General features: G+C 48.5%; 1 protein-coding gene and 1 non-coding gene across 12 annotated transcripts in view; both read right to left on the bottom strand.

Annotated features, from left to right (window-relative positions):
- The window catches only part of ARSG (arylsulfatase G), a 164,519-nt gene that overhangs the window by 113,074 nt on the left and 33,460 nt on the right, over window positions 1-17,985 (bottom strand). For 10 of the 11 annotated variants that reach the window (XR_010838173.1, XR_010838172.1, XR_010838174.1 and 7 more), the window contains exon 2: window positions 2,121-2,785. Coding sequence is in view for 8 of the 11 variants with exons in the window: in XM_067021164.1 (XP_066877265.1) it covers window positions 2,121-2,338 (218 nt within the window). In the remaining 3 variants the exon portion in view is untranslated. Of the gene's footprint in view, window positions 1-2,120; window positions 2,786-16,032; window positions 16,055-17,985 lie in introns of those variants that run through there. The other variant, XM_067021163.1, reaches the window with a different exon arrangement.
- TRNAE-CUC (transfer RNA glutamic acid (anticodon CUC)) lies at window positions 3,306-3,378 on the bottom strand. Its single transcript has one exon. It is a non-coding gene; the product is annotated as a tRNA-Glu (tRNA).

The following is a 17,985-nucleotide window of genomic DNA, read 5'->3' on the forward strand; positions in this document are numbered from 1 at the left end:
AGCCCATTTACTGACGAACAAATACTTCTGCATAGCCTACTAGGTGCCGGGCACCGTGCGAGGAATACAAGGGTGGAAGAAGAGACGAGGCATTTTTCTTCCTGAAGCCCAGAGCTAGAAGGGCAGCGTATAGTTTCCTGTGGCTGCCATAACAAATTACCACAAACTGGGTGGCTTACAATGAGAGCAATGTATTCTCTCACAGTTTAGCAGGCGAGAAGTCTGAAATCAAGATGGCGGCAGGGTTGGTTCCTTCTGGAGGCTCAGAGGGCGAGCCCGTCCCAGGCCTCTCTCCAGCTTCTGGTGGCGTCTTTGGCTTGTAGGCACGTCACCCCAACCTCTGCCCCCATCTTCACGCCACCTTCTCTGCTGCATGTTCCGCTGGGTCCCCTCCTCTTCTTACAAGGACACCGGTCGTTGCATTTAGGGCCACTCTAAATCAAGTAGGGTATCACAGAGGTCTTTAACTAATGACATTTGCAAGGACCCTATTTCCAAATGAGGTCACGTTCTGAGGCTCTGCGTAGACATGAATCGGGGGGTGACGCTACTGAACCCTACACAGGTGGGTAAGCAGTCACCGTGGAGAGCAGCAAAGGTACACCTGAGGCAACCAAGAAAGGGCTCCTGAGGACCTCACGTGGGATTAGGAACCAGACGGTGAGGAGAAACTAAAACAGGAGTAGTGGAAAGTGCATCAAGAAGAACTAATCACTACATGTATCAATGCAATAAATAACCGACAAGGACCTACTGTACAGCACAGGGAACTCTGCTCGATATTCTGTAATCACCTGTGTAGGAAAAGAATCTGAAAAAAGAATGGGTATGTGTAGAACTGAATCACTTTGCTGCACACCTGAAATTAACAGCACATTGTAAATCAACTATACTCTAATATAAAATAAAAGTTAAATTTAAAAACAAAGAAGAAGAACTAATCACATAGGTGAGGCCCAAACAGAAGGAGGCAACAGCTGAAGAAACCACCAGACAGGCAGGGCCGTGCAGAGGACCAGTGTAGAGGACCGGTGCAGAGGATGGGCCGGGCTTGTACACTGCTCTTCAGAGTTTGGATTTTATTCTTAGGGTCACCAAATGCCTTTGAAGGATTGGAAGCAGAGAAGTGTTTCTAGAAAGTTCACCTTGGCTGAGGTGAGGAGGATGGACTAGAGAGGGTGAGACCGGACGCAGGGACACCAAGGGTCCCTATCTCAGGGGAAAGCTCCCGGCTTAAGGATGCAAGTGGCTGAAACTCTAGAGTTGCTAGAGTCAACAACCCATGTGTTGTCCTAACCAGCCAGTTGGGATAATTCCCACAGAGCCAACAGGAGGGGTTTAACCCAGGCAGGTGGGATCTGAGCGGGGCAGTCAGATCAGCGTCAGCCCAAGAAGAAAACCAATCTAAAATATTCATAAAACTTCGGCCAGTTCAGATATACACCTCCTCCCCTTTTGTAGTCCCTTAGCGTTAAGCGCGCCTTAAATGGACCAGTAAGTCCTGTCTGCTCACAGATAAGTAAGTCCTTTGGCCTTCATGCGCCCCACTGACTTTCAGTCACTCTTCAAGGGCACCTTCTCCCTTAAACCCCCAGGCTGGGGTCCACACCCTCCTCACAGACTCTAAAAATTCCTGATGCAGCCTCTCGGACTAGATTGTAATCTGTACTTTCCTTTCAACTTGTCTCCACTACGAGAGCTTGAGGGCAAGGATTGTTATTTGTTCACTGTTGTGTTCCCAGCTCCTAATACACGCACGCGCACGCGCGCGCGCACACACACACACACGCACACACACACAAGATAAGCGTTGTCAGAATTCCCTGGCAGTCCAGCAGTTAGGACTCAGTGCTCTCATTGCCGGGGCCCCGGGTTCGAACCCTGATCAGGGAACTAAGATCCCAACAAGCTGTGTAGCATGGCCAAAAAAAGAACAGTCATCGTATGGACAGATGGATGGACTCCTTCATGATGCTGTACCGACTTCAAACCAAATTCACCAATCAATTAATTAAATCAACACGGACCCATCAATTGCTCTTTAAGTGCTTTATGCGGCCCCCTCCCCCCGAAAGAGTCAGGATAAAACATCCAGAGAGACGCTGGCGCCTCAGACTCACCTCATTCCTTCCGCAGCCATCTTATCAAGGTTGGCGGTGTCCTTCGTCTCTGCCCAGTTCGCTCCCAGGTCACCCCACCCCATGTCATCTGCCAAGATGATCACGAAATTCGGTTTCTGGTCTCTTGTTTCCCCACTGGAGCTAAAATCCACGAGAGGATAAAGACATCCCAGCAGACTGGCCCCCACCAGCAAAACCTTTAGGAAAGGCCAGGCCATGGCGATCGGGGGAGGATTCCAGCTGTGTGGAGCGATATGCAGCGGTGGAGCTTCCAGGAAGATGCTGGTGGTGACGGTGCTGGTGGTGACGCCTGCAGGGATGGCGGACGCCACAGGAACGAGGCCCCGTCTGGAACCCGAATTCACGAGAGTCGGGAAACTCACGACCCTGAACCTGACTTTCTCCAGCGCAGCCCCGTAAGGGGACGGGCCGTGTGCAGCAGTCAGGCCTCAAGTGTCGACAACTGCTCTTTGGCCACTTAGGAAACGAGCCCTCTGTGTTCAGAGACGTGAGAGCCAGAGCACAAGCCTCGCATCGATTCGGGGCTCCAGCCGGTGAGTGCGGGATAAATGTTCACATCTGCAGAACACCCGGGCGGTCTAGAAGCCACAGTCAGTCCCAGACGGCTTTCTGACTTCCAGCTTCGTGTGTCTGTAAAAGGTTTCCTGAAAGAACAGAAATTGACGAGAAAACAGAGTTAGAACTGCCGCTGCAGCTGTGTCTTACTCAGTAGCTTAGAAAATAATCACTTTTCCACGCCGGCAGATGTTTTCCTTCTTGTTCGACTATTGAACGGGTTCATCGCTTTCTCCACCTGAGAAACAGTGATGCTAATATTTGCAATGGACCCATAATGACAGGGTTGGAAGCAACAGCAGAGATGCTCTCTCACAGCCGGCTCACCGTACAGAGGAGGATACACCGGGGCCCCGTGCTCCGGACGGAGGGCCAAGGACCAGCACCGCACTCTGTGAAATTCCAGGGCTCCCCAACCCCTACCTTACTGGGCTTCTCTGATTCACAAGAAATTCCCAAACTAAGTGCGATCTTGTCGAAACCCACAAGCGTTCTAGAAGAAAGGGTGAGACCCTTATTACCAAGACATGATTCTTTCTAACAGTCATGCTGTAAACTAGCATTTCTATATGAAATTCTTTTTTTTTTTCCTTTTTGGCCGCACCTTAGTTCCCTGGCCAGGGATTGAACCTGGGCCCTCAGCAGTGAGAGTGCTGAGTCCTAACCACTGGACCGCCAGGGAAGTCCCTCTATATAAAATTCTCGATAGAAATTAATTGGGAAGAAAAGGAAAGGAAAAAAAAAATTAGTTAATGGCAGAATCTAGGTGGACAGTCTGGGGAGGTCACTGTAGAACTCTTTCCATTTTGCTGTATGTTTGAAACGTTTCATAATAAAATGTTAGAAAAACATGTCCAAAAAATGTTTCACAGGGCTTCCCTGGTGGCGCAGTGGTTGAGAATCCGCCTGCCGATGCAGGGGACACGGGTTCGTGCCCCGGTCTGGGAAGATCCCACATGCCGCGGAGCGGCTGGGCCCGTGAGCCATGGCCGCTGAGCCTGCGCGTCCGGAGCCTGTGCTCCGCAAGGGAGAGGCCACAACAGTGAGGCCCGCATACCACAAAAAAAAAAAAAAAAAAAAAAAAAAGTTTCACAGAAATGTGTCCCTTTATATCTTGACAATGTAATTTTTAATAAGAAAATCTTAAGACATGCCCAACCGGTGCTTCTCACATTTAGATGTACATACAAATCAGCTGGAGACTTTATTAAGATGTAGATTCAGTAGGTGAGGCTGGGACCTGGGGTCTGTATTGCTAACGTAGCCTTTAGATTACATCTTGAGTAGCAAGATGTTTAGGCAAAAATATCCAGATTCCGGTCCGAGAAGAAAACTAACTTAACTGGAGGTGACTAACCTAACTGATACTTAACCTAACTAGAGACCTAACTGGAGACGATTCAGCTTCAGTGGAAAAACACAAAAGAATAAATCAGGTTGAGTTCTGAAAGACAGAAATGGAAGGTTATGCTTTCAACTGCAGGTTGCAAATGGAAACACAGAATAAATAAAACCATATTACCCTTAGTTCACCTAAAAGCCCTGAATTGACTAGGTCAGTAGGGAGACATAGACCTGAAATCCTGGATCAGATTTTTAAAGCCTCCGTGGAACGCCCAACCCATTAAAGGAGAACCAAGTTGTAATATGTAAAGACGCGGGACTTCCCTGGTGGTGCAGTGGTTAAGACTCCGCACTCCCAATGCAGGGGGCCTGGGTTCAATCCTCCGTCAGGGATCTAGATCCCACGTGCATGCTGCAACTAAGAGTTCGCATGCCACAACTAAGGAGCCCGCCTGCCGCAACTAAGGAGCCCGCCTGCCGCAACTAAGACCCAGCAGAACCAAATAAATAAATAAATGAACAGTCGCATTCTTCAAAAAATAACAGTAATGCTAATATATCAAGGTGCCAGCAGGGCTGGGGTTATGACAGATGCCATTTCCAGTTGTGTATCCCTGCCCTTGAGGAAGGAACGCACAGCCGCCCGAGCCGGCCAGCCAACCCAGATGGATGGGAGTGGCTGGAGGTATGTAAGCTCTGGAAGATCCAGATAAACTCAAAAGGAGAGGCAGCTACGCACTGAATCAAAATAAAAGGAATTCCGAGTCGACAGCCATGGTCATCTGGAGGGCAAAGAATCAATTGTTCAGCGGCGCAGATTCTTCTGTTTTCCAAAAGGAAAGTTATTATTTCAAACTCAATTCAGTTCAACGGGTATTTGTTGATCTTGAGGCCCCAAGGACTTCTCCCTTTCTAGAAGAAAGAGGCTCTGCACAAGCAGGGTGCCTAACAAACACTTGTTGACCTGCCTTATTCTACTGGCTTCTGACCATGGGCAACAGCTGCAGGAAGCTTTTCTTCCTAAAGCTACTTGGCTTGGACACTAGAGCCGCCTCATTCTTCACCCATATGACCCAGCACAAAACGCCCAGGGCGGGGGGGGGGGGGGGAGCAAAAAAAACCACTCAAGAAGGAAGTTAAAATTAAGGTGGGAACGTAAGTAAACAGATTGTTTTTCTTAAGAATTCTGTGGATAAAACATTCCTCTGAGGTTTTCAAAGAGAATCATTAATACTTAAAAAATTTTTATGGCGTGGAAATAAGCTCATTTAGCCAGTACACCATTGCCCTAGCCTTCACGCCCACACCTCCAGGGAGACATTTAATCCTTTCCCCACTTATTGTTTTTAACTAAAGGGAAAAAGCAAGTCAGACGTTCAAAGAATGGACTTCAAGCCACGGACCTTGATTAAGATCCAAGCTGACATTATGGAAAACAGTATGGAGGTTCCTCAAATTAAAAATAGACCAACCATATGATCCAGCAATCCCATTTCTGGGTATATATATCCAAAGGAAATGAAGTTAATATCTTGAAGAGCTACTGGCACCTGCATGTTTATTGTAGCATATTCTTCACAATAGCCCAAGTATCCAGTAATGGGTGAACAGGTAAAGAGAATGTGCTGTGTGCATTGCACACACATAATGGAATCATTGGGCCTTAAAAAAGAAGGAAATTCTTCTCCATTCACAACAGCTTGGATGAACCTGGCGGCTACTACGTGAGGCGAAGCAAGCCAGGCACAGAAAGACAACTACCGCACGATCTCACTGACCTGTGGAATCTAAGAAAGCAGAGCTCACAAAAGCAGAGAGGAGAACGATGGTTGCCAGGGGCTGGCGGGTGGGGGAGGTGGAAGGGAGTCCGTCAAAGTACAAACAGCCAGTTACGTAGAATCAGCCGCTTCTGGGACTTCCCTGGCGGTCCAGTGGCTAAGACTCCGCTTCCAATGCAAGCGGCCCAGGTTCGATCCCTGGGTCAGGGAACTAGATCCCACATGCCTGCCACAGCTCAGAGTCCGCATGCCACAACTAAAGATCCCGCATGCCGCAACGAATATCTCACACGGGGCAACAAAGATCCCACGTGCCGCAACTAAGACCCGACACAGCCAAATAGATAAATACTTATTTTTTTAAAAAAGAATCAATCACTTCTGGGGATCTAATGTACAGCATGGTGACTGGATCTAATGTACAGCATGGTGACTAGAGTTCGTAAAACTGTATTACATAGTTGAAATTTTGCAAAGAAAGTAGATCTTCAATGTTTCCACCAGCAAAAAAATTTATAAGGTAACTATGTAAGGTGACGTATGTGTTAAATTAGCTTGACTGTGGTCATCATTTTATCATGTGTATGTATATCAAAACATCACGTTGTTTATAATTTATATTGGTCGATCCTACTTCAATAAAGCTGGGTCGTTGTGCTTTTTCGGTTTTTTTTTAAAGATCTTTTTTTAAAGACTATCGGCTCAGTGTCTTATCTGAGGTTTTACTTCCCCAAACTTTCTTTACACATCACACTCCCCATCTCAGAAGGGAGAGTGGGGACGTCCCTGGGGGCCCAGGGGTTAAGAATCTACCTTCCAACGCAGGGGACACGGGTTCGATCCCTGGTCGGGGAACTAAGATCCCACATGCCGCGGGGCAACGAGGCCCACGTGCCGCAACTAGAGAGCCCGCGTGCTGCAACTAAGACCCGACGCAGCCAAATAAACAAAAGAAGGGAGAGTGGACACAGGCAGGGAGCACTCCTAGGGCCTTAGGAAGAAGGGGAAGCACTTGACAAATAAAGCCTTCACCCCTCCTCCCACTGGGCTGGAAGGAAATCAACCACCTTACTCAACAGACACCCCCAAGGAAGGTCCATCGGAGCTGTGACTGGGATGGATTTTGCTGAGCCCAAGCGCCAACCCTGCCCGTGTCCTCAGGATCTCTGGTTGCCAGTCAGCTTTGCGGGGCTCTGTGCTCTCCTCCACGACCCCGCTGTAAAGCAAGGCCGCCGGGCCTGCTAACGTCTGGCCTCGCCCTGGGTGCGGGGCTTGCCGATGGGGAAGGGTACTCCTCACGGAAACGACTCACAGGCGGGCTGTGGGCCCGAAGGGCTGAGCCCTGGAAAGGAGGCGCTGCCCTGAAGCGGGGCTCTGCAGGCCGCACACCCGGGCCGGCTGCCCGTCACCTGACCCCGGCTCCCCGCGGGCCCCCCGCGGCCAAGCAGCCCGCAAGAGCGCCTTGCAAACAGCTGAAGCAACAAGACAGTCGGGCAGGCCTTGCTGGCGGAGGCTCTGTTGGTTCTGCGAAGACAAAGCTTCGGATGAGCTGAGGCCAAGAGAGACAAAGGCGCGGAGGGAGCGTGGCCTCTGGTTGCAGCGCTCTGTGCTTTCACCCGCCCGGCCGGACCGCGGGCACCGGGGGCGCCGGCTGCAGCCAGGCGTCACGCGGGGGTCCCAGGGCACCGGCTGCCCACGCCTGTCGGAAACGATCCGCCCCCCTCCAACCCCGTGCCTTCAGTCATCCATCCAGCGAACGGGGACCGAGGCACAGGTCTCGATCTGGGCGCTGCGCGTTCAGCAGTGAATATGGCACACAGAACCCACGGCTCTCCTGCCACTTACCTGCTGGGGGGAGGAGGGCAAGACGTGGACCCAGGAAACGCATCAGGGAGAAAATGAGCACGGGAAGGGGACTGGGGAGAGCGAGCCAGTGAGCAGGCGCGCGTTAAAGGAGGAGGGCAGGGACCACCTCGCTGAGAAGGCGATCTTTCTCGGTGGATCCAGGAGAGAAGGGGAGGAAGCTCTGCAGCTCTGGGAGGTTCAGTCGGGCAGGGACGCCGCGGGCAGAGAACCCAGCAGGGCGCAGGGCTGGGGCACGTGAGGGCAGCCGAGAAGCCGCAGGAGAAGCCCTGGAGCGAGGAAGGCGAGGAACGGCTGGAGTCCTCCCGAGCCAGAGGGCCTGAGCCAGAGCAGCAAAGCTCTGACTCTCAACGCGACAGAATCCCTCTGGCTGCCCCACTGAGAGATCAGGAGTCCGCCGCCGCGGCCCAGGGGAGCCCAGGGGCGCCCAGGGGAGAGAGGGTGCTGGAGTGAGGCAAGCTGAGCGCCCTGGGTACAAAACTTCAGGAGGTGGCGCTCCCGCTCGGGTGCCCTGACCGTGAGCACCTCCTTAAATCTCGCCTCGCCCTCATCCAAGCCCAAGGGCGGAGGAAAATCCCGTTACCTTGGTGGCCAATATCAGACGGTCATTCAACGTCTATGTGTAATAAACATCCTCAAGGCCCCTTCCCTTTGCCTCTGGACCCCAACAGGTCGGTCTGGCGCCGGCCCAACTCGGAGAGGTCTCTTAGAGCATACGTGCGGGGCCGCAGTCTTAGCTCAACAGAGGGTGGAAAGGAAATCTTTTCTCCGTCATCTTTTTTTCTTTCCATTTTATTGAGATATCTCTGACGTACAGCACCGTGTAAGTCGAACGCATGCAGCGTAGTGACTCGACGCACACATACTGTGAAGTGATGACCACGGTGAATTTAGTTACCATCCATCATCTCATACAGATACAAGAAAATGAGAGACAGAGACAGAGAGAGAGAGAGAGACAGAGAAGAAAAACAAATGCTTTTTTCCCGTAGTAAGAACTCTGAGAATCTACTCTCCTAACAACTTGCAAACATTCCACACTGCACGTTCACTACGGTCATCCTGTTGTACGTTACACACACCCCGCCGACTCATTTATCTTCTAACTGGAGCAAAAGAAATCTTTGAATACCTCCATCCAAACTGGAGGAGCAATTCCACTTAGATAATTTTTAAAAACTTTTTAAGCTTGAAGACCTACAGCCACACCCTGTTGGGAATATCAACCTCTGTGACCTCAGGGATGCCAGGAAACTCATCCACAGGAACAGACGACATCCTGCCTGGCTTTAGGCTGGAACCACTTGTTGGGACTGTCCCAGAAGGAAGCCATGTGGCAGGAGCCAACTTGGGAGAGCAGAGGTGACATCACACCACGCATCTAAAACTCAGTAGCCCTGCAGAGATTATATCTGGGTCCTTGAACACAGGTCAGAAAAGCAGACAGAGGAGATGGGCCTCTGAGTAACATCCTTCCTGTAAAACTCCGTCCTCCACTTGCGAAGAAAAATCATGAGGGGTGGGATCCAGTGAAAAGGGCTTTTACAGTCAATTACCTGAAATCCACTCCCTTAAAGCCTGTCTGCCACATGTTTAAGGACTTTTTACAGAGCGGTGTTTATTATTACTTATTAAACTTTTTGTTATGAAAGATGTCAAAACACAGAAGTTGAGAAACTCACACATACCTACCCAACATCTAGATTCAACAATTATCAACACAGGGCCAGTCTGGTTTGACCCGTCTCCCCTCCTACTTGTCTTTCCCTCACCCTCCACTTGTACTGGATTATTTGGAAACAAACCTCAGATATCATGCAACTTCATCAACAAACATTTCTATGCGGCTCTCTAAATTATAAGAATTATTTTAAAATATAATCACAGGGACTTCCCTGGCGGTCCAGTGGGTAAGACTTCACCTTCCCATGCAGGGGGTGCAGGTTCGATCCCTGGTCAGGGAGCTAAGATCCCATATGCCTCGCAACCAAAAAACCAAGACATAAAGCAGAAGCAATATTGTAACAGATTCAATAAAGGCTTTAAAAAAAATTCAAAAATTAAAAAATAAAATAAAGTATAATTGCAATTCTAGTAAAGCCCCCTTTTTTTAAAATAAACAATCATTTGTTAGTATCATCAAAAATCCGATTGGGGCTTCTCTGGTGGCACAGTGGTTTAAGAATCCTCCTGCCAATGCAGGGGACACGGGTTCCAGCCCTGGTCCGGGAAGATTCCACACGCCGCGGAGCAACTAAGCCCGTGCGCCACAACTACTGAGCCCACGTGCCACAACTACTGAAGCCCGCGTGCCTAGGGCCCGTGCTCCGCAATAAGAGAAGCCACCACAATGAGAAGCCCGCGCACCACAATGAAGAGTAGCCCCCGCTCGCCGCAACTAGAGAAAGCCAGCGCACAGCAACGAAGACCCAACACAGCCAAAAATAAATAAATAAATAAATCTGTTAAAAAAAGAAAAAGAAGACTGATCGGGGTTCATGTGTCAAAGCTTCATTTTTTCCTGTGTCATTTTTGCATGAGAAGAGGGAAAACTTTCTCTTAAATGCTACGTACTGTCTTCTCTATTTTTGCAGATTTATCCTTTCCCCAGATCTGTTGCACCTCTACAATAAAATATGTTAGATTCCATTATGGACTGAATGCAGGTGTCCTTTCAAAATTCCTATGTTGGAGCCTTACCCCTCAATAGGACAGTATTTGGACATGGGCCTTTGGGAGACAATCAGGGTTAGAGGAGGTCATTGAGGGGGCAGCCCTCATGATGGGATTGGTGCCCTTATTTGAAGAGATGGGAGAGCTTTTTCTCTCTCACTCTCACAGATGGAGACACAGCAAGAAGGCAGCTGCGAGAAAGCCGGGAAGAGAGTCCTCCCCAAGAACCAAATAGGCCGGCATCTTGATCTTAGACTTCCCAGCCTCTAGAACTATGAGAAACAAAGTTCTGTGTGTAAGCCCCCAGTCTGTGGTATTTTGCTATGGCAGCCCAAGCCTGCTAAGAGAGATTCGAGCTAAGTTTGGTTTTTTAAAAATAAATTTATTTCTTTGTTCGTTTGTTTATGTTTGGCTGCGTTGGGTCTTCGTTGCTGCGCGTGGGCTTTCCCTAGGTGTGGCAAGCGGCGGCTACTCTTCGTTGTGGTGCGTGGGCTTCTCATTGTGGTGGCTTCTCTTGTTGCGGAGCACAGGCCCTAGGTGTGCGGGCTTCAGTAGTTGTGGCACGTGGGCTCAGCAGTTGTGGCACACGGGCTTAGTTGCTCCGCTGCATGTGGGATCTTCCCGGACCAGGGCTCGAACCTGTGTCCCGTGCACTGGTGGGCGGATTCTTAACCACTGTGCCGCCAGGGAAGCCCTCCAGCTAAGTTTTATCTGAGAATCTCTGAGGCTGAAGCAGGGGCAGAAGTAATGATAAGACCAAAACTTGGGGGAAAAAAATGCTTAATTCTGGGAATTCCCTGGCAGTCCAGTGGTCCAGTGATTAGGACTCTGTGCTCTCACTGCCATGGGCCGGAGTTCGATCCCTAGTCGGGGAACTAAGATCCCGCAAGCCATGTGGTCTGGCAAAAAAAAAAAAAAAAAAAAAAACTCAACTCAATTCAGTGAAGTATATGTATATACTTCTGCTTTTTGGAGAATTGGCTTTGGGGATGTGATGGCCTGTCTGCAGAAGTATATGTGTCCAGGATTCAGAAGAGTCATTTCCCAGCTGTGTGACTGGATAGGTTATGGAATTTCTCTGAGCCTCAGTTTCCCCACTTACCTGAAAAACAGAGCCATAGAAAAGTTCCTCCACCCCAAACCCAACACGAGTGCCTGCTCCCAGTAAGTGCTCAGAGATGTGGACGATTATTCTCCCCTCTCTCAACTGACTTGAGGATAAAGAGATAACAAACATGAGAATACTCTGAAAAAGTACCATGCAAAGCCAAAGCGTTACTACAATTAGTATTAAGCAAAACTGTTCCGAGTATAGATGTTTTAAAACCAGACTCCCTGCAGCTATTGGCTGACTCTGTGTCATAAGCGGCTGTCAGCATTCTTGGCTGTGGGATCCTGAACCCAGAAAAGGTAAAAGGTACAAGCACTATGGTTACAACGAGGCCAAAGGGAAAATGAAGAGCCATCCTGATTTGCATTGTGTTCCTGGTCACGCAAAATCGCATGGTCGTCGGTGCTGCTTTGGGAAAACCTGAGCTGGGTCCTTCTGTCCCGGGCAGACCCTGGGGACACGTAGCATGGTTCCTGGAGTACACCACCCACCAGCAACTCTGGTTCTGGACAACGTAACAGTACGAGGTCAAGACGCAGAGGGGCTGTGAGGGACATCGTCCTTTGCTGATGATGCCAGTTGAAAGTGGAATTACGCAATACCATTTGCAGCCACATGGATGGACCTAGAGATTGTCATACTGTGTGAAGTAAGCCAGACAGAGATAGGCAAATACCACATGACATCGCTTATATGTGGAATCTAAAAAAAAAAGGGTACAAATGAACTTACCTATAACACAGAAAAAGAGTCACACATGTAGAAAACAAACATGGTTACCAGGGTAACAGGGGAAGGGATACATTGGGAGGTCGGGATTGACATATACACACGACTATATATAAACTAGATCACTAATAAAGACCTGCTGTGCAGCCCAGGGAACTCTACTCAATACTCCGTGATGGCCTATATGGGAAAAGACTCCGAAAAAGAACAGATATATGTACATGTATAACAGATTCACTTTGCTGTACATCTGAATCTAACACAACATTGTAAATCAACTCTACTCCCATAAAAATTTTTTTAAAAAGAAAGTGGGAATTACATTTTAATATCAGAAACATCCAAAAGGATTATCTGTCCATGACACTGAGCTAACTGCTCCAACAAGAAAACACCACAACTCTAAGATGTGAATTCCATGAGGGCAGGGATGTCTATCTGTTTCACACACTGCATAATCCGGTTACCCAACCCAGGAAGCGTTCAACCCACACTTGCCGAATGAGTGCATCTGACCTGAACCACTACGGCCGAGCCGCCATCCCACCCTGAAAACTCAGCTTCATCTCATCACTTCCCTAAATTCAGATGACCGTTCTCAGCTCCCCTGCCTCTGAGAGTCTCACTTGCAAAAGCGCCCTTTGCTGAGGGGCTGCTTTAGGTGATAATCACATGTGTGTCCTCTGTTCTAAACTAGAGAGTAAACGCTTTGAGAGTACGGACCACGTCCTTCGAGGCGTGGTTTTGTGGTCTGGGAGGCTACTGCATTCGCCGGTGCGCACGAGTGGGCTGTATGAGCGGACGCTGTCCAGATAGAGCAGCAATGGACGTGGGATGGAAGGATGGATGGATGTTCCCTGTACCCAGCCCCGCCCCGGATCCCTACTAAGCATCTGAGCTCAACACAGACGCCAGAGCCCTCCACCGACCACGGCAGGGCAGGGTCCCTCCTTGCCTCAAACCCCTAACACAGTCCTGGAGCATCCTTCTAGCTTCTTGGCCTCATATCCCGCTAGCCACCTGGAGATGCATGGACGCACTGCTCTGACAGGGTTAAAGTAGAAGCTTAACAGTGTGTACTGTTCCAGGGAGCAGCCAGGCAGGCCGTGCGTGTTTAGACAAGATGGGGAAAGCCAGCATCTCCCTTTAGGCAAGAAACACAGCAGGAGAGCAGGTTTTCATTCCTTGGACTTTGAGGAACATGACGGGAGGGTGGGACTTCAACAATCACCCCAAGGAAGCCTGATCTGGTGGCGACAAAACCCAGTGGTCCCACACCCAGCACTTTCCAAAACTCCATGACTCACAACCGTGCCATGAGAGTCTACTATGACATGTATTTGTTCCTGAAAGCAATGTGATTAAAATTACTTGGTCCCGAGAATTTTAATTTTTGTTTTGTTCTGTTTTTAAGACTTTTGCAACAGGCTTGAGATCATTTATAGAGACCTCCTCAAGGCCATTGTTCTCTCATTTTTTTTTTCTTTATAAGCGGTGAGAAGATGACAAAACTACAGGAGCAGTAAACGATGAAGACAAAAAAGGACAAATATCAGTGTGGACATCCAAGTCAAAGTTACTCCAGAGTGAACGCAGTGCCCACAGGGACACATCCACACTGCCCAGAGCGGTAACCAGGCATGCGAGAATTCAGATCACCAGAGGCCCCTGGTACCCTGGGTGGGGAGGTGACCTCCCTGTCCCCAAGTCCAGCATACTCTCCCCCCCACCACCACCTTCCTCTCATTCTCTTCACCCTTCACCCCTCCGCCTTGCCAGTGCTTGCAAGAACTTTCCTACCCATTCTAGGCCCACCGAGCTCCATCTTCCTCAACGCCCCCAGCCTCTTACACAGGTTGATTCGGTTAACCTGGCAACGCAGCACTAAGCTCCCCACACAACTATCCTCTGAGGGAGGTATTATTATTATTATTATTATTATCATCCCCCTTTCATGGACGAGCAGACGGAGGCAGAGAGGTTAATTCGTCCAAAGGTGACACAGCTACCAGGGCAGACCCGGGATTCCAAGTCGGGCCTTGGAGTCCACGTTCACATGCGCCTCTTAACATTTACAGCATCTTCCACCAAACCTCTCAATTACACAGCCCCCCTCCCTTGCCTTTCACAGTCCACTATGGAGACTCTTGGGTTTGTTTTCCCTCTCCATGCAGAACTGATCCTGGAGGGCGGGGAACCACATCTTCCTTGTCCTCGTACTAATGTGGATCCTCCTCATTGGCCTGCAGATGTTTCTGCTTGGGTATCCTCTAAAAGAATATGGGAAAACAAAAAACCCCTTCTGTATTAACTCAAGCTGCCATAGCAAAATACCATAGACCGGGTGGCTTAAAAAATAGGAATGTATTTTTCTCCTGGTTCTGGTGTTCACAAGTCTGAGATCAGGATGCCGGCATGGTCAGGTGCTAGTGAGGGCTCCCTTCCTGGCTTGTAGATAGCTGTCTTTTCACTGCACCTTCACGTGGCCTTTCCTCAGTGTGTGCTCACAGAGAGAGACACAGAGAGACAGAGAGGTTTCTCTCTCTTCCTCTTCTTATAAGGGCACGAATTCCATTATATGGGCCCCACCCTCATGACCTAATCTAACCCTAATTCCTCCCAAAGGCCCCATCTCCAGATACTGTCACATTGCAGGGGGGAGGGGGGGGAGGGGGAGGGGGAGGGGCTTCAACATCTGAATGGTGAGGGGCACAAACATTCAGCCCCTAAAACCCTCACACGGGGTTAAGTTACCTTCATTGTTTCATCACAATTCTAAATAGCTGCAAAAGTTATCACTTCAATTGTATCCATAAATGCTGACTTTTATAACAAAACTATTACACCACGCTTTTCAATGTATCCAATGTCATATAAACACCAGAGCAATTGCAGGATCTTAGTTCCCCCACCAGGGATTGAATCCAGGCCCCAGCAGTGAAAGTGCCGAGTCCTAACCACTGGACCGTCAGGGAATTCTCACCATCATTCATTCAAAAATTATTTGAGAAGAGTTCTCATTAGGTTTGAAATTTTCTACCATTTCTCTCTCTTTTTTTCAAAACTGTATTTCCATTCTATCTCAATATACTAGACCTTTATGTTCAGAAGTAGTGAATTACCTTATCCTGCTTTTCTGGAACACAGACTTTGTGTAGAAATTGAAATTTAATTGCTTATGCTATGCTCCAAGTGTAAAAAAAAAAAAAATCCCTTCTGGATCGAGCCACTATCATTACTACTGTAAGTAATTGTTTATAATCAAACAACTTATAAATTTTAACAAATTATTATTAAGCACAAGATAACTTTCTTGGAAATGCATCTTTAACAAGATGCACTTGGGAGATGGGACATACTGACTTGAAGAAAGGAGCTTTCCCTGACATAATATTTTGATCTCCCCCCCAGAGGTGTTTACAGCTAGAACAGGGCACCCTAGTGAGATCTTGGCTCTGGCTAAGCAAGAGAAGGCCCACCAGGCAGGAATAAAGGAACAGCGGGCCTGCCCCATGGTGGGTTCTCAGACAAATCAGCTTCAGGAAAGAGCTGATGTTCTGAAAAGTGATTCCCCCAAAACTGTGCCTCAGAACAGATTTTCCCCTTGGGAAATCTTCAAATTCTCCCCCAAACATGCATTTCTGTTTGAAGGGCCCTGCCTTCCCTCAAGCCATCAAATGTCAGGGTTGGGGGAAATCCTGTAAACCTCAAGATAAACCCAGCACCTCCACCTCGAAACTCAGGATTCCTAGGGGGAAAAGTCTGTGAAGTTCCGTGCTGTCCGGAGAAGCAGATATTAAAGTTTTAAAGCGAGAGTTTGAGTTCATCGAATACTCACGGTAAGACAGGCACGTGGCGCAGAGACAGGGAAGGAGGAGAGCGGGCGGGTGGGCAGGCCCTCCAGGCCTCCCTACGAGCCCCTCCAGGGCTCCCCCTCTTCCTTGGCTGCTCTGAAGACCCAGCCCTTAAAGGCAGGCTTATACTTCCCTGAGCTCCAGACAAGATTCCTTTCAGTCTACTTACCCCAAGTTGAAGTTCTCACGGGCTGGTAAATGCAGGGAGCTTATTTGCAAGCCAGGGTCATATCTGCCTAGCAACCCAACATGAAGACTAGAAGGACTCCGAACCTTGACAGAGACCCGGCAGGCCAAGTTTGCACAAAGGAATCTGTTCTCATGCAAATGAGCCAAAACAGGAGGGCTAGAAAAGAGACAGCAGTGGGGACAGCTCTCGGGAGCCAATGCATTTCCAGAGATGTTGTGGGACTTTCTAAGGCATCATTATAGCCTTGCCCCCTGTAAACGAAGGGCCCTAAGGGCTCTGCCGCCACTTGGGTTGCAACAGACACAACCGAAGAGGCTAAGAGGGGCGCTGAACCCTGAACTTTAATTTCCTGATTTTTCTGGTTCTGTACTCCAGATTCTAAAGGTCCTTTTGTTCGTATTTAGAACTAAACAGAGTTAGTTTTGTTTTTCTTTTTTTTTTTTTGCGGGGGTGGGGGGAGGTAATTGATTAGCATGGTAATGCAGTGCTTTCCCTCCTTTGCTTTCCCTGGAAGAGAGAGAAAAACAGGGGTTTTCACACTTGGTCTCACTAGGATTCAAGGAACAAGGTGAAGCCAGCCTCTCATCATGGGGGGCAAATGTCACTGGTTTTTGGCTGGCAAGACTGGACAGAGGTTGGGTTTCCAGACACCTTGCTGTTACCTGAACGCAGGTGGCAAATGTCATACTTGGAAGAGCTCTCAGTTGCAAAAACAGCCAGTGCACATATATACAATGGAATATTACTCAGCCATAAAAAGAAATGAAACTGAGTTATTTGTAATGAGGTGGATGGACCTGGAGTAAGTCTGAAGAAGAAAAACAAATACCGTACGCTAACACATATATATGGACTCTAAGGAAAAAAAAATGTCATGAAGAGATTAGTGGTAGGACGGGAATAAAACACAGATTGACTAGAGCATGGACTTGAGGATATGGGGAGGGGGAAGGGTAAGCTGTGACGAAGTGAGAGAGGGGCAGGGACATATACACACTATCAAATGTAAAACAGATAGCTAGTGGGAAGCAGCCGCATAGCACAGGGAGGTCAGCTCTGTGCTTTGTGACCACCTAGAGGGGTGGGATAGGGAGGGTGGGAGGGAGGGTGACGCAAGAGGGAAGAGATATGGGAACATATGTATATGTATAACTGACTCACTTTGTTGTAAAGGAAAAACTAACACACTATTGTAAAACAGTTATACTCCAATAAAGATGTTTAAAAATTTAAAAAAAAAAAAACAGCCAGTGTGTCTAAACCTTGGGGAAAATCCCTTCCATGCTCTGTGCCTCAACTTCTCTCATCTGTAAAATGGAGATGAGTGTCAACTCATCATAGAAGGGTACTGATGGGCTTAAAATTAGATCACATGAACCTCACCTAATACAGGGAACAAAGCAAAGATGCAAAAAAGATACTAATAGGTATAATTAATATTAATAAAATAGCATTACATTATTATTGTTATTATCATTACAGGCAGGCTCCTCCAACAGCTACTCATGTCACCTGGCCACACACTCAGATGTGACTTTCCCAAACGTTCATTCACCCCTAGGGCTTTCTGCACTATTTGTCTAATTTTTAAAACCAAGAAGCTGAAGCACCAAGATCTTTGGTGACTTGCTTGGAGTCACTCAGCTATAGTTAATGGGCTGCACCCCTAGGTTCCTCAGCAGGTCTCAATACAGTATGTGCTGTGTCATGTTAAATATGACATCTCCACACTCAGAGCAGGGACAGG

The sequence above is a fragment of the Kogia breviceps genome, chromosome 19, assembly GCF_026419965.1.
Source record: "Kogia breviceps isolate mKogBre1 chromosome 19, mKogBre1 haplotype 1, whole genome shotgun sequence".
Taxonomy (NCBI): domain Eukaryota; kingdom Metazoa; phylum Chordata; class Mammalia; order Artiodactyla; family Physeteridae; genus Kogia; species Kogia breviceps.